At 41.0% G+C, this 27,718-nt stretch overlaps 1 protein-coding gene across 5 annotated transcripts in view; it reads right to left on the reverse strand.

Annotated features, from left to right (window-relative positions):
- Positions 1–27,718, reverse strand: part of TRPM6 (transient receptor potential cation channel subfamily M member 6) — an 87,776-nt gene that overhangs the window by 13,461 nt on the left and 46,597 nt on the right. For all 5 annotated transcript variants that reach the window (XM_083464733.1, XM_083464732.1, XM_083464730.1 and 2 more), the window contains 16 exons: positions 27,209–27,460; positions 26,135–26,309; positions 24,964–25,078; positions 22,917–23,116; positions 21,487–21,619; positions 18,763–19,886; positions 15,973–16,079; positions 15,369–15,495; positions 13,412–13,509; positions 12,046–12,110; positions 10,379–10,404; positions 8,716–8,763; positions 4,968–5,033; positions 4,393–4,679; positions 3,552–3,634; positions 585–790 (listed from right to left, as the gene is read on the reverse strand). In XM_083464733.1, coding sequence (XP_083320859.1) covers positions 585–790; positions 3,552–3,634; positions 4,393–4,679; positions 4,968–5,033; positions 8,716–8,763; positions 10,379–10,404; positions 12,046–12,110; positions 13,412–13,509; positions 15,369–15,495; positions 15,973–16,079; positions 18,763–19,886; positions 21,487–21,619; positions 22,917–23,116; positions 24,964–25,078; positions 26,135–26,309; positions 27,209–27,460 — 3,112 coding nt within the window. The remainder of the gene's footprint in view (positions 1–584; positions 791–3,551; positions 3,635–4,392; positions 4,680–4,967; positions 5,034–8,715; positions 8,764–10,378; positions 10,405–12,045; positions 12,111–13,411; positions 13,510–15,368; positions 15,496–15,972; positions 16,080–18,762; positions 19,887–21,486; positions 21,620–22,916; positions 23,117–24,963; positions 25,079–26,134; positions 26,310–27,208; positions 27,461–27,718) is intronic.

Consider the following 27,718-nt stretch of genomic DNA (forward strand, 5'->3'; position numbering starts at 1 on the left):
TTTTGGAAGTATTGTTTTCCCACAAGGGCAGTGGTGCGTTGGGCAGGTGAACTTAGCACAGCTCAGCCCACATTTACTGAAACATTTGTGTTGTATAACCCTGCTAATTTTTGACAAAAACCAATTGCAGAAGTCAGCAGAGCACAACTGCAGATTTCCCTAAAAGAAAGATAGCACTGAGAGGTTATTGCATATCTCTATAATGCTGCCCTGCCCCTACCATCCCGTCATCCATCTCCCTGTGGCTACTGGAAATCTTGTTCTGCCCTACAGCAGACAGAGGAAGAGGATGGCAACCAAATCAGTTTTCAAGCAGTGTAGGAGGCACAAGAGTTCCATTATTATGTGAGAGAGTTCTTTAAAAAGACCAAGCCATCTAAATGATGAGGTGGCAATCCAAGGGGAGTCAGTAAGGAAACTGAGTTGGGCCCCAAACTACTTGCCATAATTTCAATGAAAAGAAACTGTCATAAAAGCGTGAAGAGCTTACAGCTGTCTCTAGTCCTTGTTTTCATTTATGTTGTACGTAAGGGTCGAATGGCCTCCCTCAGTTTTACAGCAGAGTATTTTTGGTTCTCACTTACCTTGCAAATCTAACACAAGGAGCTCTCCTCGAGTATACTCATAAGTCCAGTGAGAAAAAGCCAGCATCATTTCTTCCAGCAAATTGCTAGGCGTGATCTCGTCCCCATTGTTGTTATTGTACTTGCGGAATTCTCCAGTCATGTACTTTTCTATTGTAAGCCACTGGTTGGCTGAATGGCAATATATTAAGAAGACTTCCAGGAACCTGAAAGAAGGATATTGTCAGTCAGGAAGTTATCTGAGTGGTGAACATCTTCCCATGAGCCACACCACTATTGCCAAATATGAGGGGGTGGGCAGATTTAGCAGAGCAGGGGCAGCAAATGTTCTTTTGCTGCATTTGATGAAAACAAAAAATAATTTACATATCTGGCAAATGCCAAAGTGCAGTCACTACCTGTAACTTTGCCTCAGAACATCTTGTTTTCTGAAGCTTCGGATGTGTTTCCCATTGACTTAAAGTGGGAAATCAACTAACACCTATATACCTTTTTGTGGCTTTTTGGCAGAATTGGGTTTAATCCTAGAAGCCCTCCCAAGACTCTGAAGTGGTGGCAAAGTCTCAGAGCTTTCCTGCTTTGCCATGAACTTCTAGGCGGTCCTAATATCTCTGAGGTGGAGATTCTTGCCTCAGAATCATGCCTCACCCAAGGCAAATGCACAGCCCTACTATTTAACAAAAAACAATAAATTTATATAAATAAATAACATTTTCTTTCAAGTCAAAAGGGAACACATTTGTCTTTAAACTCCTGTGCACAACTAACTTCCTTTTAATTCCACTGAGTCATGAAAACACTCCTGTCTGTGGCAAGATGCTTTACATCGAGCTTATAAAAAGCTGTAACAAAAAGGCAATCACAGCATGATCAAAAGTATCTATTTCTGTACTGGAGCCATCCAGTGAGACAGAAAATAGCAACTTTACTGGTCTAGTTGCAGATCTCCAAACAAGTGTGGTCAAAGTCCTTAAAAATCAGATACTGTAGGCTCATCCCTTCTAATAAAAACCAGGTTAAAAACTCTTCTGAAATGGAACACTGGTTTTCACTTTGATAAAGCGTTCAGATTTTTTTATGAGGAAAAGGCCAATATTACTCTTGATACTCTATAAAATTGCTTGTAAAACAAATTGTAAAATTTTATTCTAAGTATTCAGAACCAAGTTATGAGATCTCTCATCAAATAAGTATGGCTAGATGGAGAAATCTGAAATTGAGCTGCACAGGTGGGTGTTTAAATATATTACCTCTACATGGTACAGAAAATTAAAACATAAACTCAAATGGGTTTTCTTTTTCTGCTATAGCTTGAAAGGCTGAAGAGCTGAGATGAGTCTGGTCTTAGCCAGGCCACCGCCTGAATCTAGAGGTGCCGCTTTCTTTCAGAAGCCTTCCCTAGTTCTTCACCAGCTGTCAGCCACCTCCACATAATGAAGGGCTGTTTGGGGCTAGCTGTCCAAAGTTTACTCCTCTTCAGACTGTGCCCTGATCCATCAGTGACCTGGTCTGGCCTGGCCCCTATATTTTATTTCATGGCAGAACGAGTTCTGAGCTCTGATACTCTGATGAATGAATGCTTGCTAGTGAGGGGGGGGGTGCTTCCATTTACACTGAAGCCATCCCACGTTTAACCACAAGCTATTAGCAAGGTGCTGTCTTCTAAGGACAAATTACATGATTGCACAGAGCATAAAGCTAGTATCCTACCCTGGTACTTCAGTGTTGAAGCTGACAATTGTATTGATTCTTCTGAAATAAACCAGTGACATGGCACCCCAAAGGTTCTGGTGGTCACCCTCTACAACACATTTTACAAAGACCTTTTCATGAACAAATTATCATCTAAAGGTCATTGATTGAGAGTTGTCTGACCACCAGCCAAGTTAAAAGTACAGATACAACTGGGGTATGTCAATGATCCCAAAAGCTGGAACAGTACATTTCATGCAAAATGATAGGGTGAAAAAAATGTTTTGCAGGATCACAAGGAAGCTTCTAATTGGACTTTTAAAATATAAAATTCAAGTTTGTAAATAGATTTTGTGGGGTACTCACAAGGTGTGAGACCTGTTATCACCAGATCTTTTTCATGGCAGAACTTCCTGATTTGGAGTGCCAGTAGTCATTATGTGCTGGAACCCAAGGAACTTTTTTTGTGTGTGCCAAAAAACCCCACCACTGATTATGAGAAATACTGGGGTATTTTTTCCCTTTCTATGCTCCTTTCTCACACAAAATAGACAGAATGGGTTCTGGTCTATCCGTAGAGTTGCTGAGTTCTAATAACTTTAAACAGAGTTTTGCAGGGTTCCTTTCACCCCAATGAGCTTAGGTCAATGCCTCTATTTCTTTGTGTTCCTCATTCAATCCAAAAGGAGTAGAATTGACCACACAATTTAAGAGGAAAAGCACTGATTGATTACTCGGTTAAGGAGTGAAGCATCTGAAACAAACATACACCTCATCACACTTGAGGACAACCTGGAACATGGAATTGTAGAAAATTATCCCCCCAAAATTGTGGAATTTCCCGTGCTGTTGGAGTGCATTTGACCCTACCTCTGTCAGTGGAGGGTTAAAGAAGCACATCTCAGCGGCAAATTCTGCTTTGTTTATTACCCAACCCATCAGAAAATTGTGAAAATATCTGTTATGGCAACATAAACAACTTTGACAAAAGTCCATATTCTATTTTAATGCTGCTGCTGCTATTTTGTTAGCCACCTTAAGTGCTATTTTATGGTGGAATAGTGCGGCAAAACTGTATGTTACCTTGATAAATAATTCATAAAATAAATATTGGTTTGTTTGTCTAATACTTGTCTTAGTTTTGAACCAGGATTTTGCCTGCCTGGTAATACTGACTTTCGTCATTGACTGATTATCTGCTTAAGCAAGGCATCTCAGACAGAACCTAGACAGGTTTCACCTCTTCCGTGTTAAGCCTGAAAACAGCTTCCCTACCTGGGGGTGTAGGGAATGGTATGTGGCTTCACTTGATTGAAGGTGTATATCAACTTCTGAGCAGCTCTTTGCTGCTGTATTTCCTAGGAATAACAACAATCCATAGTATTTAGTGTTTCTCAACAACAACAAAACTAGTACAAAAGTCACTGCAGCTACCTTATTGCACCAGTTCTTACAACAGCTCTTGAAATAAGACAGCCAGTATTATCATCATCCCCATTATTTCCGATTTACGCTTTGGGGCAAGATCCTGCAGCTTGCAGGCCACCCAGTAAGTCTTTTTATGGCTGAAGAAAGAGCTGCACTGGGGGCTTCCAGCTGAGAGATCATACTCCTGACCACTATCTGTGGCTTAGATGGAGAAAACAAACATCAGTTATAAACAGTTTTAAGACATAAGATACAGTCTTAGCTGTTAAATGCTAAGAATGCCTGACCATGGTTTGTTTTCTAGCATAAATCAAAGATACAGAGCACCCTATTGTCTGACCTCCTCAGTTCCTACAGCAGATATTAAAACATCCTTGGGGTGCCTTCTATGCAGTGCAGGCAGCTTGCAAATTGGGTTTCATTGACTTTTATAGTTACATTGTCATTTTTGGTTTGTCCCGGCCTAATGTGTCCAATATATTCTATGTGCAATGTTTGGATATAATTTCAACACATTTTCTGGTACAACAGAAGGGGACAGAAATGGCAAAATTTCCCGTTTATGCCACCAGGGTCCTCCCAGGTAGTCAGGCATTCAACTTCAGGAAAGACTTCTGTTAAATAATTCTTCACAGGGGTTCAACGATCCCATGGAGTCAGTATAGATTTCTAGCCAAGTCATACGCACTCTGAGGCAGAGATTGAGCACGGTGCCATCATGGAAGATCTTTTGCCATGACTGAACTACTTCGGGAAGGAAAGATTTCACAATGAAGACTTGACCCAACTTCAGCACTTCATTCTCAGACCAGGTGCAAATGACCTTCATGGCTCTCCTTAGGCCTCCACCCATTTCCTCCCGAGACAACACTTGAATCATGGCCGCCATCCCATGCTGTGACCACGTGGACATGCTTTTATCAAGATTCAGTGGAGAACTCTCTTCCAGTCTATAGACGGTCACTTCTTCTCCAGCTAAGACAAAATAAATTGGAAATATTATCTGGAAAGGACACAGTCACATTGACTTATACAAGTAGAACAGCATACTCTATGTTGAATTTGTTTTCTTAAAGCTATTTATATACAAAGCAGTTGTTTCTTGGTACCACAATGAAGAGGTAAGATGTAATATATATTGATGCCGTATGATTTCATCCAGTAATGGTGCACTCCAATGCTTGTCTACTCAGAAGTAAGTCTCACCAATTTCAGTGGGGCTTACTCCCCTCTTTGTGCATTCATAGAGAAGCTGGTACTCACCAAAGAGCTGCACTGGTGTGAAAGGTATTGTATGAGCCAATCTCATTAAATTGTTCCTTTCGACAGCTGCAAAGAAATAGGGCAGGTAGGTCATACTTGAGCAGTGCATCATTTACTCCTATTTTCTGCCCAGAAACATTTGATGATACTTCTCAACATATGAATGTGGACGAGGCCCTTGGCTCCCAAGCATCAAATCCGCATTATTTATTATCTTTCCAAGTACTGGGTTTCCACTGCCCATCTTCACAGCACACATCACCCTATTCTGCACTGCAACATTATATGAAAAATATGCAGTACAGCTGGGGTAGCCAATAATATTAATATTAATACTACTACTACTAATAATAATAATAATAATAATGCATTCGTTTTTACTCAACATAGCAACCCATCCATCTTCCCTACCACTGCAATCCTTGGCTCAAGCTCAAGCAGTCAAGTTTAGGGACAACGCAGGAATTATTTATTAGGTTCATGTGCTTAGTTCCTGGTTTGTTTGGTGGTGTTGCCTAAACTATTATGTCTTCCATTTGAGACCAGGTGAAGATGGTGCTTAGCATGAATTAAGTAGCATGTCTGTATGCAGCTGCTGTCATAATTTATGTTAAGAACTGTGTAGGCTGTGAAGAAAGAACACGAGTTGTACTGACAAGTACGTAAAAGGCTATGCAACATGTTGTATGTAGTCACAAGAATAACTTTTCTTCTCTCTTTATTAAGAAAGACAGACATTAGAGGCTGTAATCTTGAGCAGAATTTTGACAGGCAGTGGGTGATAAATCTCCTTTGCTTTCAGCCATTTCACCAGCTCAAAATCACTCACACCCCAGTTGGTTTTCTCCTTAAAGGTGAAAAGATAAGTGACATGTTTTTATCATTATCCTTGCAGGGACAAAAGCAGTCAGAAGATTTGGGGGGGGGGGGAGTACTAAGAGAAATAGCCTGTTCCTGCTACCCTCCTATAGGTTCTATAGAAGAAGAAGAAGAAGAAGAAGAAGAAGAAGAAGAAGAAGAAGAAGAAGAAGAAGAAGAAGAAGAAGAAGAAGAAAGTCACATGCATCTGTGTGTGATTTGGCTGCAGGCATCTTTCCTGGAAATAAGAGTGCCTTAACAGCAGCTCACCAGAGATGGAGTGGTTTGGGAATATCCTAGAACTGAGTTTACCTTGAACAGCCGCCACCCCCCAAAAAGGAATTTATGGCCACACTGCAGGCTGCAAAGTGGAAGTGGAAGTCTGATGACTTTCGGAGAGGAGGGCAAAACTGCTTCATTTTCAGCAAGGGGCTGTTTAGGGTTGGTTACTGTAGTGGTTTAAAAAGAAAGGAATTACTTTTTTCAATAAAGAGACACTGCTCTAGAAAGCCCTAGCCTAGAATGACATTTGCTCCAATTGCCTCAAGTAGCATTTTTTTTAAGTTGTAAGGAAACAGTCCCACAGCTGCCTCCAAAGTAAAGTGAACAGTTTGCCCTCAACTCTCTCCCCCTCCTATTTGTTCCCCTATTCTAAGCAGAACATCAATGGGGGGGGAGGGAATCTCAGCCCCACAGCCAGTAAGATTTTATCATCCCTGGTTGATATGCTTAGAAGCCTATTTCAGCATTAAGTGGCATGTAAATTAATGTAAATTAATTATTTAATTAATGTAAATTAATTAAATAATCAACAACATTTGGGGTATTGTGTGATGCTGGAGTCTTCTATTTTAGGTATGGTTGAGATTATTATATTATTTTTTAATTTTTTATACTTCATCTGGAGTTCACAGGTGGTTCACAACTAAAAATACAAAATGGAATCACAAAATACATAATAAAGCAAAACAAACCAATAACCTCCTTCCCAAAGTCACATTTAAAAGGTCATAGAATGTTAAATCAGCCCAACACCTGTTTGAAGGGAAACATGTTTGCCTGGTACCTAAAGACAGGCATTCCACAATGGGGAGCCACCACAGAAAAGGCCTGTTGCCAACCTGCCAACCTCCGGACCTCTTGAGGGGGAGGCACCCAAAGAAGAGCCTCAGGTGAGAAATGATGGAAATGTTTTACCTAACATAGGAAGATACTATCCCTTCCCTTCTGGGAGAGCAAGGAAAATTAACGATTGCGCAACACAGGGCAATATGTGTTAGGTTCTTTTCTGTAGAGAATGTTTAAAAAGCTTGCCTAAAGTCAATCAAGCCATCTGTGGTACAGGCTGGAATTGAAGTGGGCGAGGCTGTGTTTCCAACCCAGAATCTTAAAATTATTCAGAGTCCTAACTAGTCAACCTAACTAGTAGCCATTCTTCAGGATGGAGACGGCATACAGAGTCTGCGTTTGAAGAAATATTCCAGTGGTAGAAAACAAATGAGGGTTAAGATTCAGAAATAAATAATAATAAATAGGTCTAAATAAGGATAATATTATATTTGGGGAAACATAGTTCTCCAACTCAATTTTGCAGTGGAAATCTTCCCAACCAATTTTCCCAAAAGAAATTCTCTCTTTTGTTTCATACCAGGCTGCCATGGCGTTCTTAGCCACAACTCACCCATCGCAGGTGTGTTTGATTTTTGTTGATACATTCATTGGACTTATGATGTAATAGCTAGATAGGAGGGGAAACTGGCCGTTATTGACTGAAAATCTGACACAACTTTGGAATTTCATTTAACTGTGCTCTTCTCAATTGAAATGTGCAAAGATTTTCAGATTCTAAAGTAAGTGTGGACTATAGGGACATCTACTGGCGTGTTCTGCACATTTCTTACTATCCTCACAGGAAAAAAAACAGTTTTGTGGCATTCTACTGACTGGTACATGAACAGATGGAGAATGTAAAACAGAGCTCTGGCTGAGCAGTGTTCAAATGGTTGAATTGGCAATTGATCAGTTTAAGGTGGAAATCAGAAGCTATGAAGGCTTTTTTGTTACATTTGATCTGATACATCAGTTGTGGCCCACTAGCGACAAGGCAGGCTTCCTAAGATTTGGAGACTTTTCCTTTTACTTCTTGTTTATTTAGAAGAAAATATAAATCACTTAATAAAATATGAACTCTAAGCAGTGTACATAAAACTGAGAGGCTGCAACTGAGACTCTGACACAATCAGCCTAACCTATTTGCTAAAATTACAATAAAAAAATAACCTCTCTCTGTTTACAGACATACAAGGCAGGTGCTCATCCTTGATCACTGCTTATAACACATGAGGAAGTGGATGACGTGCATTACTTTTTACCAAGTTAATGCAGCATATGGGTAAATGATCAGTAGTTGGTCTGGATGCTCCTCAGATTCCTTCCATGTGAGCAATTTTACTTTAGAAATTCCCAGTTTGAAAACAAACAAAACCTGAAGATAATCCACTTATGGTAGGAACAAGAATATGCAGAAAACATTGCATTTTTATGACAAGTACAAATTAATAGAGATTAACAAGCTGTTGCTTCTGTATGTTCCTCTATCATTTCCCTGTGTTGTCTTTGGCTGTGAAACTGCCATTTCTTCCCTGCCAGTAGTTTTTTTAAAACTCTAAACTTGGTTCACCAGCAACTACAGTACTTGCTATATAGAAGCTAGTGTTACAGTGATAAATAATCTTCCCACTCACTTCTGTGTTACAAATCACATTAATATCTTGCTTTTGATAACAAATTACTTCCAAGTGAGACTATCAAAAAATGGCAGGGGAAAAGAATTAATATGCTTATCAACTACTACAATAGTTCAGCTATCACTTAGATAATTAATACTTACCTGAGTAATGATGGTGCAGATCTTGAGTCTTTAAGGAGGATGAGATTTCTAAGAACAACAACAACAACAGGTTTTTGTTTTAACCAAAGCAAGCAGAGATAAATGAAAATAATATGACTGACTTAGCATTTAATGGAAGGGAATTATTTTAACTGTGTTATAAAGTACAAAATGTAGCCTGTGTAAATAAAACAACACGTAATTATGCTGGAGAACACAGAATGACAGGCAATAGTCAACTCAAGGACACTCAGCTTCTCCAAAGCTGAAGAGCTGGAAATGGCACTTTAGGGACGATAAAAACCCCTTTACTGTCCACTGTGCTTCATGGGATCCCAAAGGTCTGATCTCCTCAATTCCATCCTCAGTCATTATGCATTCCATTAACTACACGATGACAATAATGTTATAGTAATACTGCTTCATTAATTCATAACATCTAAGATGTTGTAAAATTTAAAACAAATAATAAAGAAGCAAAACTAATATAAAGAGACATTTATAAAATGGCCTAGATTCTATAATGTACAAAGCAAACTCTGATCTTACTTGAACAGGTAAAGGTAAGGGGACCCCTGGCCATTAGGTCCAGTCATGACTGACTCTGGGGTTGTGGCGCTCATCTCGCTTTATTGGCCGAGGGAGCTGGCATATAGCATGACTAAGCTGCTTCTGGCGAACCAGAGCAGCACACGGAAACGCCGTTTACCTTCCCGCTGGAGCGGTACCTATTTATCTACTTGCACTTTGACGTGCTTTCGAACTGCTAGGTTGGCAGGAGCTGGGACCAAGCAACGGGAGCTCACCCCATCGCGGGGATTCGAACCGCCAACCTTCTGTTCAGCAAGTCCTAGGCTCTGTGGTTTAACCCACAGTGCCACCCGTGTACCATAATCTTACTTGAAACAGAGGCTCAATTCAAACATCATCAGTGGCAGAGCATGGTTTGGAATGCCTAACTATGGTTAGGTGTGATGCAGTTTGAACTGACAATACATGGTTAGCTTCTCTGACAAACCAGAATCAGACACATGGTGTGCAAACCATGGCTTGTGCTAACTATACTTTGGAGTGATGTCTAAACTGACTTCATATATGGTGGCACACAAGCAACTATATGCTATGCTTTGTGCATATATTTGTAAGCTTTTACGTTGGTCTGGGTTCTACTGTTGGCTTGTGTTAAGCTTGTGGTCTACTAAAACCCCTAGATCCTTTTCACACGTACTACTGGCAAGCCAGGTGTCCCTCATCTTATATTTGTGCATCTGGTTCTTCCTGCCTAAATGCATAACCTTACATTTGTCCCTATTGAAATTCATTTTGTTAGTTTGAGCACAGGTCTCCAATCTGTTAGGCTGATACATATGTGACCTTTCAGGTTTCACAGACATTCACCATCAGATGTCTAGCAAAGCATGGCCTCATCTTTTCTAGGACTCCTCTGAAGACAGTTTATCTGAAGCATTAACTTTTTAAAAAGTCATAAATGGAAGTGTATTTTCATTGCAGAAGTCTCCAAGTCAACCTCTGAATTATGTACCACAACTATAGGAAGGTCTAAAAATGGTGAGCTGATATTAATAGACTTTTGAAAAGACCAAGGTCTATTCTAAATATACATTTTATAACTATGCAATTTACAAATAAGAAAAATGCTTACCAAGAGTTCCATCTGAACTACTCAACCTGTTCAAAAGAAAATACTGAAGTTAGTTTTATGTGCTTGAAAAAATATATATCAATAATAATAATAATAATAATAATAATAATAATAATAATAATAATAATATCATCTTTATTGTCATTGCCCCCTTTGGGGACAACGAAATTACTTGACTGCCTCCATAAAAACACTAATTAAACAATACGATATAATACAGCAAGGGAGATTAGATGACTTTCAAAGTCCGGGCTTCCCATTCAGGGCCGAGATCGCTCTGGAGAAGAAGCTGTTCTTAAGACGGCTCGTTATTGTCTTCATCGTCCTGTATCTCCGTCCCGACGGCAAGAGCTCGGAGAGACAGTGACCAGGATGGATATATTAAGTATATAATAAATGCAGGAGGGAAAACAGTTTTTCTTCTTTACACATAATGATAACAAAAAACTTATGTGCAGTACATGTAGAAACAAATAATGTTACAGACATTGGAAGGGAACATAAAATTATGCCCACGTTAAAAAGATGTGCAGGACAATATGGGGCTGTTAGAATTGTTCATCTTGGGAAGTACTGACACTAGATTGGCGGCCCCAGGCACACAGGCCAGGAAGCCTATGGCAACCTAAAACAGCCGTTAGACTGTCCTCAATACAGCCAGAATGACTGCCTTCTCTGTGGTGACATGAAGGTAGTGTCTATGTTGATGGGACAGCTGAGCAAAGACTGGCCTCAGAGAAAATATCTGAAGGTTGGAAAGAAGAATGTGAAATAACCAGCACTGGCAGAAACACACAAAATCCTACTAACACCTCTACACATGAAACTTGGACTGGACTGGACTGGATCACCTTTCAAGTACCTGGCTGCAAAATTTCCTCAGCTCAGTGAAGTGAAAATTAAAGAGGGCTTTTTTTGTGGGTCCTCAGATCTGTGTAGTGTAGTGGAGATTGTGAGCCGCTTTGAGACTCCTTACGGGAGTGATAAAGCGGGATATCAAATCCAAACTCCTCCTCTTCTTCAAATACAGTATGTTTTACAACCTGCTTCAGGGTGACAGGAAAAAAGCCTGGGATGTGTTTTGTCTGGTGTTAACTAACTTCCTCTGGAATGTCAGGACAGAAAACTGCAACAAACTGGTTGCGAACATGTTGTCTCTGTATTATAAACTTGGCTGCTATATGTCCTTAAAGATCCACTTTTTCCATTCCCACTTGGATTTATTCCCTGGCAACTACAGGTATGGTAAGTCATGAACATGGTGAACATTTTCATCAGGAAATTGCAACAATGGAGAAACAATACCAGGGAAAGTGGTCTGTTTCCATGTTGGCTCACTACTGTTGGACGTTTACCAGAGATGATCCTGAGGAACAGGCAGAGTGGCATCAGACAAAGAACCTGGCTCTCACTGGTCCTTGTTGTATGTACATATTCCTTGATTATGTAATAAACTATTGCAGATCTCTAAGAAACAGTAGCCAATTTTGCATTTTCATTGTCATATTCGGGTTCAGCTCCTCAACTCATCTACAAGAAACGGCTACTTTTATCTCAGAGGTGTTACTTTTGTCAAAATTTGTTGTGCAGTGATATTAGCAATGTTGCGTATCCAAAGTGAACCAAGGAAGACAGATGTACCTGGTGATACAAACAGGACTACTTACGAATGGCTCCGGCTCAAATTATTCTTCCTATTTTTCCTAGTCCAAGTCATGCTGTTATTTAAATCCTGAAAGGGAAGGGAAATGGCAAACAGATTTTCTCAATTAAAACATGTCCTGATTTCATGGCTGCTTGGGCATCTTGTCCTCAAGCCTGTAGCCATGTTTATCCAGAAATCATCATCATCATTTTATCTGTATGCCACCTTTCCCCTGTTAATATTATGCTCAAGTCGGCTTACTACATAAAAATATTTACATAATTACAAATGTAAAACAGGTAGTCATAAAAAATAAATAAAACACATCAAAAAGTACACAACCAAATTGAACTATTTCCACATAGATCATAAGATCTAAAAATAAAGATACAAAAAAATAACATCAACAACAGTAGGAATACCGCAGCCCATGGATTAGCCAGGAATTATGTTTGGGGAGCAGGTATGGCAGAATCAAGCTACCTGTGACACAGTTGGTCAATTAATGAAGTATTTATATTTGTTCACTTGATTTAGAGGCAGGCAGCTGACCCACTGACCTCTCCTGGCTATGCCCATGCCCCAGCCAAATATTCTGCTTAGCCTCAGCTTCTGCCATTGCCATCAGTCAGGGCCCTGATCTCCCAGGCCAGGTGGAAAAGACCTGCAAGGCAAGGAACCACCAAGATGGCAATGTTTGACCTAAGCTGGGAGATTACTCTACTTTGGTGCAGTATGTTTATAAAGACTTTTGTGGTATCAAGAGAAGCAGTTAAAATGCCCTACCAATTCTATTCCTAAGTCTGTTTTGATCAGCAAGCTAGTCTACTTAAGTCAATGGCAAAAACATCATTGACTTGAATTGCCCTTGACATTCTGGTTTTCACTACTTTAGTTTGCATAAATTAGTTCAAATGGAAAGAAAAAAATCTAAAGGTAAATGCATAATCCAAAATACAAATAGCAGGATGAGTTTAATCCCCAAATTGCAAGGAATAATTATATCACGAAACAGCTAAGAAGTTTGCTTAGTATCGTTCTTCAATAGAGCCGACCCCACTCACTCTATTTTCTTAATGGCCTAGAGAATTACCATATAAAACCTTGGTTTCAAAAAAAGTATCTTCTTCATATAGACTCCCATTTCATGATTCAATAGTTTAATGGCTTTTTTATTAATCTTTTCTGAAGGTTAAGTGGTTAATTACTTATTTCTTACCCAGAGTCTACTGTGCCTGCTGCATAAAATGAAATTTCTCAAGAAAAGTTTCTTCCTAGTGCTCAGCCGTGAATTCAGACCAAGATATAGCACAAGAATCCGTGGGTTGGGCATAGATTTATAGAAGGTAAAGAGCTGAATAGCAATATTTTATGTCTTCAAGCCTTACCTCTTGTGATTGCCTCAGGTAGTCACAAATCTGTACCGTGTGTCTTGCCGTTTCTTGGTTTTTCATTCTCTGGCGCAGACAACTGATACGGTCCAAACCTAGCCAAGTAAGCAAACACAGCAAGAGCACATGTGAGCTTTTTTAAAAAGACAGACAGATGCAAGCATGTATGCATGAATAGCCCAGTCTGAACAGGATGTTCTGTGCCTCTGAGAAATGTGCAGGCTACTGCAATATGGAAACACTGCATTTCTTATGGGCTGCTTGAGCCTTTGCAACCTGGTGCATTGCTTCTCACCCATAAATGCCAACTCTTAGGGGCCAAGGTCCCTTCGCTGCTGCCGCCCCCACAAATAAAAGTGGGGCTTACTTGCTGCCCCCAATATTTGCCCCCATCACCGCAGCAGACAGTGGGCAAGAGGAGGAGAAGGAGAAGTCCCTTCCCATGTCTTCTCCCAATGGTATGCTGTCACCACAGCACAGGCACCTGCTGTGACATTGAAGGGAATAGGAAACAAGGAGAGGGAATTTGAGCAGCCCATGGACCACATTCAGATCAGCTTGGCAATGAGGTGAGAAGAAGAGTAGAAGAGTTTGGATTTGATATCCCGCTTTATCACTAACTGAAGGAGTCTCAAAGTGGCTAACATTCTCCTTTCCCTTCCTTCCCCACAACAAACACTCTGTGAGGTGAGTGGGGCTGAGAGACTTCAGAGAAGTGTGACTAGCCCAAGGTCACCCAGCAGCTGCAGGTGGAGGAGCGGAGACGCGAACCCGGTTCACCAGATTACGAGACTACCGCTCTTAACCACTACACCACAGTGGCTCTCATCACATTGGCATTTTCCATTTTGGGAGGAAGCTTATTCTGGAGACACTCCAATGCAAGGTGGGAAGGTCATTGTCCATCACGACTTTCCTGTTCAGAATCTATGGAAAGTTTCCAGCAGATCTGCAAAATCAAGTTGTATGCAAGCTCTTGATGCTATCGTGCCCTCTGAAGCAATAGAATTGGAATCATACCCTGTCACCTCACCCAGGTCAGTATTTCAAATGTAGTGTTGATGCTCAGGGAGTAGAAATAAAACAACTTCCTATTCATTAAGGTAATTACTGTGCCACAAATGGAGTATAATACATAGGCAATCAAAACAAAACACATTTTCTACCAGTATGTATTGAGGGATATCATTAACTTTGCAAAAGAGAAGTATGTACTATAGTGTTCCCAGGTTTCCTATTTTCTTGGAAGCTGACCTGTAATCTGTCACTGATTAGTCTAAGTGTGAGAGGGAGGTTTGGGGAAGGGTCAGGTGGATTTGGTGACACGGGTGGTGCTGTGGGTTAAACCACAGAGCCTAGGACTTGCCGATCAGAAGGTCAGCTGTTTGAATCCCCATGACGGGGTGAGCTCCCGTTGCTTGGTCCCTGCTCCTGCCCACCTGGCAGTTGGAAAGCACGTCAAAGTGCAAGTAGATAGAAGGTAAACGGCGTTTCCATGCACTGCTCTGGTTCGCCAGAAGCGGCTTAGTCATGCTGGCCACATGACCTGGAAGCTGTATGTCAGCTCCCTCAGCCAATAAAGTGAGATGAGCGCCGCAACCCCAGAGTCGTCCGTACTGGGACCTGATGGTCAGGGGTCCCTTTACCTTTACCTTTATTTGGCTCCTCTCACCTGTCTCAATGGTTTTTCAACCTTGCAGCTTGCTGGTATAAGCTAAACTGAAGGGCTCTTGGCTTGAGACAAACAACCAATAAACTAACAGAAAAGTGTGAAATTTCTGGAAGTCAATCCAGACCCAGATGATACAGCAGGAGAGATACTTCACGAGAAATTTAATAGCCTATCCCCACAATTTGTTCTATTAAGAAGGCTATTGTGGGTGGTATTTATGGGTCCTAGCTGCCACCAAACGTTTCAAATTCTACCTATCATTATTTGCTTTGGATTACATACTTAGCTGATTAAAGTGAGGTGAAGTTATCTCATTTGTTCTGTGTTCCCATTTGTCCCCCACAGGTCTGCTTTCAAGTGGCTCTGAACTAACTTGGGTGCTCTGGGGACAACCATCAACTGTAATCATCTGCCAAAAGAAAAGGAAAAACAGTAATCAGCCAAAGATGACAGGTAGTTGAGCTTAAGTTGCCAGTAGCATAATCCTTTCGAACTACTCTAGCAGGAAAGTCCCTTATACATAATGGGGAGGGCAGATCATTGTTTGCAAATGTTACATGAATAAAGCATTAGCAGTAACAAAGAGGAAGTACGTACAGCTATTCACTAACACTTGTCAGAAGTCATAGCCAAGATGTTTTTACTCAGAGTAAAAAGGGGGGTGGGTATTGGACAGCTGGATTTCATTCTGAGCTACTTGCTCCCCCCCCCCCCAATAATGTGAGCATGAGCCAAGCAGTTTCCAAATATGCAATGATTAATCAGCCAGGCCAGTAACAGTTTTAATAATCACCTTGAAAGCTTTCATAACTGTGTAATTCTATATTTATTCAGCTTGTTAAAAAACAGAAAAAGGACATACAATTCTAATTCCACCTTCACCTACCGGCACCTGAAGAGTTTTCTGTTTCTTCCTCAACGATTTCCTTTCTTTGTTTCCAAGTTTTGCCTTTGCCAATACTGGCTGATGTGACTCTGCAGATTTGGATAGCTCTGAGAGTAAAAAGGCGGGGGTGGGGAGGAGGCAACTCAATTCATATTTCAAAGAAAACTCAATAAAGTTTCACACCTACCTGCTATTAAGTCTAATTGAACTAATTCATTGAGACTTTCTGAGCAGTCACACAAAGGATTGGAATGTTACAGTATTAACAGTTTTCATATCTAACCATTTTACTACTGTATATAAGGGTGTGCATGTCACATTTAAACAAACTTAAATTTTAAAACTGTGCAGCGTAATATATTGTTTGCTTTGATAGTGCATTGGTGGAAACTGAAACTAATGCAAAGAATTCTGGACACTTTCCTCTGTTACACTGCCTCCCCTTCCCCTTAGACTACATGTTTGCAGCCATCACATTGCGGTCAATATTTATCATTTATGTTGTGCTTGCAAAATGTGAGCCTATGGTTATTTACTCAGAGAGAAGTCCTACACTGTTCAATTGACATTACTCTCAGGTAAGTACCGTATTTTTCGCCCCATAAGACACACTTTTTTCCTCTTAAAATCTAAGGGAAATGTCTGTGCGTCTTATGGAGCAAATGTGTGGTCCCTGGGGCTGGGGGGGGGACCTGGGCTTCCCTTGCCAGCCCCGACAAGCTTGGGGAGCTCCCCGACCTGCTCTTTGGGGCTGGCGGTGGCTTTCCACAAAGAGCAGGTCAGGGAGCAGCAGAAAGGCTGCTCCCCAAGCTTGTGGGGCTGGCAGTGGGGGAAAGCTGGCCTTTCCGCTGCTCCCCAACCTGCTCTTTGGCTCAAGCAGCTCTGGGGTAGCCCGCAAAGCCTCTGCAGGCAGCGGGGAGCCTTCATCCCGCTGCCCTGGGGAAGCTTCCCATGGCTATCCCTGGCTTTTGCGGGAGGTGGGGGAAGGGACAGAGTGAGGCGCTCTCACTTCCCCCACCTCCCGCAAAAGCCCCCAAGAGCCGCATTTTCTTTTTCTTGAATTCCCCCCCCCCAAAAAAAAAGTAGGTGCACCTTATGGAGTGAAAAATACGGTAATGCCTGCAGATTGTATTTTATTTTTAATGTTGCATTTTAATGCATTTTTATTGCATTTTATGACATTGTCATTTTAAACTGTTGCAAGCCACCCTGGTGGACTAGAAGTGTAGAAAAGAAATCTCAGTATAAATATATAAAATGATTAATGTTTATAGACTCATCTGCAGTCTTAGGGCTCATCCACACTTAGCTTTTGCCCCAAGCGTTCAAGCTCATGTTTTAAAGCTCAGGGTCTGAGTGCTCCCCCCCCCCCCGCTACAGTCCCCAGGAAAACCTGCTCTTAATGCAAAATTGGAACAAACAACAATTAGGGTTTTCTGCAGATTGATGTTTGCTCCAATTCAGTGGTAAAGAGAGGGTTTTCGCAAGGAAAGCGTCTGGGCAAAAAAATTAAAAAGTGCTCAGACACTGAGTTTTAAAGCAGAAGAAGAAAAGTTTGGATTTGATATCCCACTTTATCACTACCCTAAGGAGTCTCAAAGCAGCTCACAATCTCCTTTCCCTTCCTCCCCCACAACAAACGCTCTGTGAGGTGAGTGGGGCTGAGAGACTTCAGAGAAGTGTGACTGGCCCAAGGTCACCCAGCAGCTGCATGTGAAGGAGCGGAGACACAAACCCGGTTCACCAGATTACAAGTCTACAGCTCTGGATGAGGCCTTAATGCACAGCACTAATTACAATCATTACTTTGTTCCAGTCACCACAATTCTAAGATGCAGGTTGCTGTAACACACAATTAGAAATTCCATGAATGCCTTCTCGTCTACTTTTGCTCTTTTTTCTCATTCACAAATAGAGAACTGTGAATCTAGTGTAGTTATTTGCCCAGACCAAACAAGTTCATGACAGAGAATCCAGATTCATTGAATCCAAAGTAAGTTAATAAAACAAACTTATCAATTCCTTGGATCACATTCAGGATACAGGTTTGGAGTTTTGTTTTGTAAGGTTTAAATTTTTGATCAGGTATATCAATTAAATTTTTGATTACTTTATGAGGCCCAGTTCTAATTAGTGAAAGGAAATGTAAAATATGAGGCTAAAAATTAACAGCACACTCTTTATTGAGTGTGCACTGGCTATGGTCTGTCATGGCAAGAGAGTACGTGAAAGCTGATTTTTCTTCTAATAATGTGATAAGTGTTCTTTATTAAATTATGAATGCTCATGTTTCTATACTTTTTAAAAAGCCTCCTAAATGGAGGTTTTTATAATGTGCTAATGTAGGTAAATATAATCTACTGATTACTTGATTGATCTTTAAAATCATTAATTAGTCAACAGCTCCATTTGACGCTGTTTGATAGTAAGCATATATCCTTTATTTCTGAGAAGTGGATGGAAAAGGCAGCAGATCTAGGGTAGTCCAATACTGAAGCAGAGGACAACCACCAGCCCACAGCTATCACTCAACAATGACCCCTAAACAGCTGGGAAGAGCTTGGAACTTCTTTGTGGAAAGTGGCTTAAAGCAATGTAACATTTATTTGTTTACTCAAAACATTTATATATTGTCTTTCATAATAGTGTTCATGGTATGCTTTTAAAAATCCTTATTAAAAAGAAAACAAAGCAAAGCAAAGCAAAGCAAAACAGGAAACCACCAGAAGATTAATGCACAAGAACAGCAGTAAAATCCATCAAACAGCAATAACAATGTGTGGCCATTACCTTTTATTCTGAAGGTCTTTCCCACTTTCTCTGCTTTGCGGGACCAGAATCCACTTCCCTTGCCGAAAGGCCAGTTTTTCCTGCGTGGATTGATCCAGACTGACATGCTGCGCTGGAATGGGAGAGGAGACTGGGAGCTGTCACTACTGTAGCCTGATCTGTCAGAAACGCAGGAAAACGATTTGGATTCATGTATCTGTGCTTGTTGAGGATTACGGCAGCCTTTATTGTAGGTAAAATGTGTGCATGACAACTGCCTTGACTTGTTGCTAAAATAACTCTTTTCATCATCTCCCAAGAACCCCCAGTTCACATAACCTCCTTCAGGTTCCTCACTGTGTTGATGAGAACGGATAGAGACCTCACGGGCAATTCTAGGTTCTTGGAAGTTCAAATAGGGTTCAGTGATGTTTTCACTATCCTCTTTGTCTGATGAAAATTCCACTTCCCATTTTTCATTGATAACTGGATTTCTTTCTGGAGCCTTGTGCACATCCAGCTGAGCAGTGATGCTGCCATGCTTGGTTTGGGGTTGAGCTTGCAGTTCATCTTCTCTGAGCAGACTACTTGAGAAGGCTGAACTTAAGGTGGCATTTTCAGATAAAGAGGCTCCTTGCTGACCGGAAGGAACCAGGAGGAATTGTCCATATCTAGGGGCTGATTTACACTCTGACGATACCCCAGAGGTCAGTGTGTCGTTTTCAATTTCTTGCTCCTGATGTTTGCTTATTGATTTGATCTCTTTGTAGTCCAGGGCACCAAGAATGCCACGACGAGCCCCCGGGGGCCAATGTGTCCTGGCCAAGCTTTTCTGAAGAGAAGGTGGCATGCTGTAGTAATTATACTTCTTATCACACACACTTTCCATACTGCCCAAAGCCTTAGAGCACATGGAATTGCTCCAGCTGTGGGGAAGCTTCCTGTAGGTTTGATGCTTCTTGTGAGCAAGAAGGGCTTCCTCGACTTGCAAAGTGTCCACAGCTGAAATGACTTTAAGCGTATCGACGGTTAAAGCAGAGAGGTCTTGTAAGTGTCCGAGCTGGCTATCCAGGGCAAGCAAAGCGTCTTTGACATAAAATACTTTCTCATGTACCTCCTTCAGTTGTGAAAACATCTCTTCCACTCTAAGAGGAAATAATAGATATATTAAAAACTGCATTATATATACTCTTCAGTATATCAGTTAAATTAATAACATTTCATTTTTCAAATAGTGAATGGAACCATTGTTCTAGTATTGGCTAAAGAGGCCCTGAATAGCTCAGGATCAGATTCCCTGAGAGAACCCAAGAGCCTGTTGGATCTGGCCAAATCCTTCTACCATATACTATGACCTGAACGCATCTGGCTCAAAGTGGTGTGGAGAAGTGCTTTCTCCATGGTGGCTCCCATCCTGTGGAGAGATTTCCTGTTGGAAATCAGGCAGACACCAACTGTGGGATGCTTCTGCTGGCTATTAAAAAAATATTTATTTATCTGGATGTTTCATAACAATTAATGTTGGCTCCCAGCATTTCCTGGCTACTGTAATTGAGATTGATGTTTCTGCTTCATTGGCATGGTTTCTATTGTTGTATTTTGTTGTTGCCTTATTGTCTTGTGAACTGCCTTGGTGTTTCTTTTGAAATGAAAGTTAGTATATAAATTTCAAATAAATATGATACTAATGTGACAAAGCAATCAATAATTTAATTGTAGAATTAATATACCCTTCTCCCGAGAACTAGAATGTGCTACAGAATAACAAATTATGTTGTATACTTTCATAAAAATTTGATACCTGATAACTATAAAGAAACTATAAGTCCAACTCTACAATTCTATGATTCTAAGTGGAAACTGGTAGCTATGTTTGAAATGAGTGTGTAAAATGTTGCCTGAAGTATTGCTCTTTTATAATTGAAAAATCTTCAAATCTGCAAGTGTTGCTGAATGTAAAAAGCAATAATATATTAGGGAGAAAAAGATTTTCTATTTGCTAGCCTCTTTTAATTTTTCTCATGGTTTCTATACCCAAAAAACCCACTTATAGTGGATTTCAAGTCTACCAAATCTATTTCACTTCTCAAAATGTCTTTCAACAAGATCCATTTAGATTATGACAGGGCCCATAATGGAGTTGTATAAACCCTTGTCTTGTCTGTTAGCTTATTTTAGCTAAATAACATCAGGTAATCTTTCTAAGCCTTCACCTTAAAAAAACTGCTTAAGTTTTGCTACTATTTGGAAATAGGATCTTGTTGAAAGACATTTTGAGAAGTGAAATAGATTTGGTAGACTTGAAATCCACTATAAGTGGGTTTTTTAGGTATAGAAACCATGAGAAAAATTAAAAGAGGCTAGCAAATAGAAAATCTTTTCCTCCCTAATATATTATTGCTTTTTACATTCAGCAACACTTGAATGTAAACACTTGAATCAGTAGCAGGTGGCACTCCATGTGGCCTTAAACAATGAAAAGCATTGCTGCATTTAACATACTAAGGGAACTCAAAGAGTTTGGCTGCATTTTGGCTGACATTCCATACAAACGTCCATATGCCCCATCCCACTTTTTCTCAGGATATTAGCTATACCTTTCTGAACATATCTGATTCTGCATAGACAACAAGAATTACATGAACCTGTGTATTTAGGACTGCGGTCCTGCACTCCAGCTTGTTTTTGTGCTATCTTCTATGAATTGCAGTACAACTAACATTGTCAGGGGAAAAGTTATCTTACCTTTCAGTTGTCACACGAATCCTTTCACTGTCACTGGAATGCAAGCTTCCATTCTTCTCATGCAGGTACTTTTCCACACACTGCTCTTCAAAATCATGAAGTTTTTTCAATTCCTCATCACTCAGATACAGCTCTGGATAATGGTGATTAGAAGAAAGTTTAAACACAGTGACGTAAACATGTCGCTTGCAAAGGGCTGGCTGGAAATATTTTGCTGTATAAGGTGAAATGCAAGGTGCCCACCCCATGTACAGGAGCTGATTGGAGAGCAGCTGGATCTTATTTTAGCACCAGAGATGTTGTCCCTGCTGTCCACCTAGAATCTACTGCCTGAGGCAGTTACCTCACTCTGCCTAACGCACTTCCAATGGCATCAATTTCCAAAGAATATTAGACAGTAGGTGTGAAGAGCAGTGCAACCAAGTTTGAGACCAGGACATGTGGCGCCACAGTATGTCACAGGTAAACAAATTCACCATTGAGGGGACAACTTTGATGTGGCACTTGAAAGGGCAAAATTAATCACTCGACCAGGTAAGAGTTTTCAAGCAATTTTGTACACATTGAGACTCTATTCACAGCTTCACATAAACATATGGACATTGGCAGCAGGGGCAGCAGGTACAATTCCCAGTTCTTTCCTCCTCAAAGGACACATTCCTTGAATATCTGCCCGGGGCTCCAGCAAACCACTTTCGAAACTAAGGAAACTTCAGAATACAATTTGAGACAGGGCACGGACTGTGCAAAGAAGAAAAATTTAAAATATCCTATTTGGTGCACCTAGTTGGATCCTTGCCCATAGAATCTACTTGTATTATTTTTGTTCTACAGCACTAATTCCTGTTTTGTTTGTTCCTTCAGCCCCAACCCAAAATGAGAATTTCACATTTCAATTTCATTTCCATTTCTTGCTTTTTGGTTTTGTGAACTATACCATGAATAACTACAATGCATCTAGAAAGCACCTTCCTCACAATTTCCAAACTGTTCCTATGCTGAAAATACCAGTGGCAACTGCATAAGTGAGACTGACAAATAAACGTTGAATTCAGGTGTGCATTTGTAATAGAGTGCATGCTTCCCAAACATGGCTTTCAATCTACTTTGGAACTGTACCATGATTTGTTGAGGAATGATCAAGTCACTACAGCTAAGTTTTGGCAGTCAGATTCCACTGGGTGGTGCTGTTTTCCTGTGTCTTCTCATGTCTTAGGAGTTATATGGTTCCAGAAAACATATTAAGGAGCAATGCACCTGCCACTGAAATGGAAACAGCTCCGAGGTGCAAATATTGTTTAACTGCTCTAAGAACATGGAACAGTCCTTATGTTTATGACGAACAGAAACAAAGTTAAGGTCCCATGGAAAGTTAAGGTCTATGGATTTACTGAAGATAAGGAGCACCAGAAAGAACAGGCTCTGCTTACTCAGTTCAACATGCCCCTCTTCTTGCTCCAGCTCACTTGGCAGCCGGCGATGGCAAAGGCAATTTATGAGGATGCCAATATGGCTCAGTATGATAAAAGGCGGTGGTAGCCATGGCTTTTCATGATACATCATGATGTACCGATACCGGTTGTATTTCCAGAGTTTGTTCGATATGGACTTCATATCAAAATAAACATTACTGTGGATGCAGAGGAAAAGGGGTGTGGGAAAGAGAGAGATCCATAGGACTTTTTTAAAAACAATGTTAAAATATGTAGTACAATATATAAATTAAGATGATGAACAAAAGGTAATTATATTAATCAAGCAAAATATAGAGACCAGAGTTGCCCAAAGAGTGAGACTGACAAAACTTGCTGTGGGATCTAGACACATAACGCTTACTAATAATGGCAATACTGATTTGGTTTATTAAGCTTTTTACCGACAAAAATATCGTATTTTTCCATCTATAAGATGCCCCCATGTATAAGACGACCCCTATTTTGGGGGACTCAGATTTAAGAAAATGGGGGGAGATGTATCCATGTATAAGATGCCCCCTAATTTTTGACATTATTTTTAGGGGGGGGGAATACAGACAAATACGGTAATTTTTAAAATAAACATATTCAAACAGACAACATCAAAGCAGTTACTTATGACTTGTTCCTTTGAATTGCTCAGCTGCAACAGAAGCTCATACAACTGAGAGGATTAAAAAAAATGTGTCTGACATACAGGGAAATGCCAACATACCAAATATATGTCTTTTCATTCTTCACTTTAGCTCACGGGTCTTACAAAATCATTCAGCACATTTGGAAGTTTGAGAGGGTGCTGTGGGTCCACTCTGGTTACCTCTTCCACCACCCTCCCCTAGATTTCTTCTCCACCACCACCAGATAAAAAAGGTGTGTGTGTGTGTGTGTGTGTGTGTGTGTGTGTGTCCGTGGCTCTGGATGAAAGTGGGGTCCAGAAGAATTAAAATGGGTCTTCATGAATTTGTATGATTTTACACAGCCCCCCCAACCTATCAAATTAAAGATTACAGTGGTAGACCATGCAAGTTAAATAACAGATCCTGAGTTTGCCAGCACCACAAAAATATTGTTCCACGGTGTACAGCTTCATAGTTTTTTACACAGGAAGACAACAAGGGAGGGGCCATGGAAGCATTGCAGACATGAGGATAAGTCTTTAAGACAGAGGATTTCAACCTTTTTGAGTCCAAGGCTTCCTTGACCAACTATATGCTTTCTGTGACTCCCCTGTGGGACTCAGGAGCCCAGTTATGTTCCCCCCCCCCTTTGCCTGCAGAGCTGGCAGCCTCTCACTCTTTTTCGAACACCCTCCTTTGTGGCATGTTCCCTCAGCCTTCTATCCTCTCCCATGTCCTTGAGTGTCCTCTGGGCAGCTGCTGCCCCTGGTCTCTGAGCTGCCCTCTGCCCCAAAGAGAGGTGCCTCTTCACACTGCCCCACAGGGATCTGGGCAGAGGATGCCCCCCACCTTAGTGGCCCAATGGAGATTGGCGAAAGGTGAACCTGAGGCCAGCACCTTACCTTGGGAGGCGGTAGTGGCAGCAGCAGGGCTGCTGCAACGAACAGCTGTGGAAACCTTTGGGAGGCAGAGATGTGAGAGGGCATTCGAGGAAAGAGGGAGAGAGGCCAGTGATGCCTGCGGCAGCCTGGCCAACATTCAATGCACCCCAGGGTGCCATGGCATACTGGTTGAAAACCACTGCCTTAAGGGGCACCATAGTGTCTGCAGATAATGTTGGCAATCTTAGCACTAACAAATTTAGTGGTGGTTGTTAACTTGTATAAAAGTTTCCCTTTGTCCACAGGCAGCTGAAAATGAAGCTTAAAAGTTGTGTAATCTACTAAAGATGAGCAGAAAGTAAACCACTCCGCTCATTTATCATGGAAGTCCAGAATGCTGCTTCTCCTCTCTTACTCCTTTTGGTGGAGCCCTAGGGCAGGCTGGGCCCACTTAATGTAGAAACAGCACCAATAAACCCAACGGGAAATATGACAGGCACTTACTTGAAGAAAGCAATCAGCAGATTGACCATGATGATGTACTGTACAAAGAGATAGACAGCTTGAAGGAATGGCGTGAGGAAGGAACCAGGAGGACAGTTGGGGTCTGCTTCACAAGCTGTAAATTATAAAGGAAAGCTTCTGTATGCAACTCTAGCATGGGAATGGTCAGCTAATTAATGATAGATTTCTCATTCATAGGCCAAGAAGGCTTCTTCTTTTCCCCCAACCAAGGGTATTGGGCCATGGCATGCTTTTGTGACCCAGGAATTGGAAGAAGAGGATGACACCTGACAGCCACTCCCAGTCACCAGTCTAGCTGCTGCATTCTGGATTAGTTGTAGTTTCTGGGTCACCTTCAAAGGTAGCCCTGTATAGAGCGCATTGCAGTAGTCCAAGCGAGAGATAACCAGAGCATGCACCACTCTGGCGAGACAGTCCACGGGCAGGAGGGGTCTCATCCTGCGTACCAGATGGAGCTGGGAGACAGCTGCCCTGGACACAGAATTGACCTGTGCCTCCATGGACAGCTGTGAGTCCAAAATGACTCCCAGGCTTCGCACCTGGTCCTTCAGGGGCACAGTTACCCCATTCAGGACCAGGGAGTCCTCCACACCAGCCCGCCCCCTGTCCCCCCAAAACAGTACTTCTGTCTTGTCAGGATTCAACCTCAATCTGTTAGCCGCCATCCATCCTCCAACCGCCTCCAGGCCAGAGTAGCATGAAGCGCAAACTTCAAAAGAACTGTTGTGAATGCCAAAATATCACAGGAAAAAATTGAGAATTTGAGAACTGAACTGTAACCAAGACCTGCAGGTGATCTACAAATTGATATATGCTCACTTTTGCTTCTGCAAAACTATGGCATTTGTGGGATTAAATTTCATGCCTATGCTGAGTAGCTCAACCGCTCAACTTTATATTCTAAGACATACGTGATACATTTTGTGCTGTTAAAGCAGGAAAAGAAGTAATATATAATTATATATCTATACTATAAAAATTATATATAATAAAGACTTTCTCCTGGAAAAATGATGTGGAATCTGGCTTTTCCCACAGCTGAAAAATTTCTGAAAATGCTACCTTTTCTAGTGGCTGTGTTAAGTGATAGATATGCTATATAATTGCTCACATTTTGTTGGATGCAGCATTTCAGTGAAATCAGACCTACCATCAATTTCTCCTGCATATACTTCCCCAAACATCATCCAATAAGGCTGAAATACAATATCTCGTGCAAGGCTCCATGAAGGCTGCTCATTTGGAGAGAGTATTGCTTTCCGAGAAACTCCAAAACTTAACAATACTATGGCCATCATAATTACAATATAAAACATGTTTGCTGTCTGCACAAAAAAGAAAATGAAACACAGTGATCAAGGTGGTGATTTTGCAAGGTGAAAAAAAATGTTTCCTGTGGCTACGGCACATTATTTTGTTATTTTAAACAACTTATGGAGAAACACTGTATCAGTACTGCATCTTATTGGATGTATTGATGTTCATTTATTCAGAATGGCAGCAGTCCTGTACTTACTTATGTACAAGTTCCTGTCAAGTCAATCAAATGCACTTAATTTAAAAGGGCAGCACCCAGAATAAGTATCTGGCATAGTACAAAGAATAGCAAAAGGAACAGCAAAAGACTAGGGATGGTGCTTTATGCAAGTCTTGCAGGCCAATGTCTTCATCCTAGAAATAGGGCTACTAAATAATTCAGATATATAGGAATTATTTTCCTCCTCTTATACTTCCAACAACACAGATAGGGCAAAGACAGGCATTGACCTAGTCTGCAAATGTGCATGCTCCCAGATAAGAAATCATGGCTCATTTGCACTTCCTCCATCTCCCCTGCAGTTGTGCTGCTGTAGGCGAAGCCATGAACCTAGGGTTGAATGTGTCTCACTCCAGGAAAACCACAACCTGTAGCCAAAGTTTGTTCTATGGTTTGCCACTCGCGGTTTGTCTGGGGGAGATAAACCACAAGTCTGGGTTTGGACAGGAAGCTAAGGACTGCATCCATGGTCTAGCTCACAGCAGCATGGTGACACGTTTGGCTTAGCATGCTGACTAGGCCAGTGTGTGATGGTGCTTTACATTTCTCTCTGCTACATATATAACAGGCAAAATTTTCATAGGGGAAGATTCAAACTTCATTAGCTGAAATTCTGCCTCTCATGTAGCTCTATAAGAAAAAGTGGCATCCTTATTTGGAGAAAGTGCTCTGTATCTAAATACTTACCATTTTCCCAATCATTGTTAGATATGGACCTGCACGCTGGTTCACAGCAAAGAAGTCAAGAAGCCGAGTATACCAGAATATTATATCCAGACAGTAAATTAACCTTCCTGCTGTGTGAAGGGGAGGATCTGCCCAGCGCAAGCCAAAACCAGTCATGAACAAGATAATGGCGATAGAATCTGTAAAGTTCCAGTACTCATAAATCCACACTTTCACCTTTTGGCTGAACTTTCCCGGCTCCGAAATAAATACCTAACAGAAAAATGGGAACATCCCTTGAATTTATATGAGGCATGTAAAGAACATGACGTATCTCTGCAGATGATCTTCCTACGTAAGTCAGAGGCCAGTGGGTCACCTTGGGCAAGCTATCATCATCAGTTTCCTTGCCCTTAAAATAGTAATGTTAATGCCCTTTGTGATGCGGATGCAAATGAATCAGATAGAAATGATGGCATGTCTTACATATTAAATATTCTTTTCAAATGATTGGTTATTAACAAGAATATT

This window comes from Podarcis liolepis (assembly GCF_965112155.1).
Source record: "Podarcis liolepis genome assembly, chromosome: 11".
Taxonomy (NCBI): domain Eukaryota; kingdom Metazoa; phylum Chordata; class Lepidosauria; order Squamata; family Lacertidae; genus Podarcis; species Podarcis liolepis.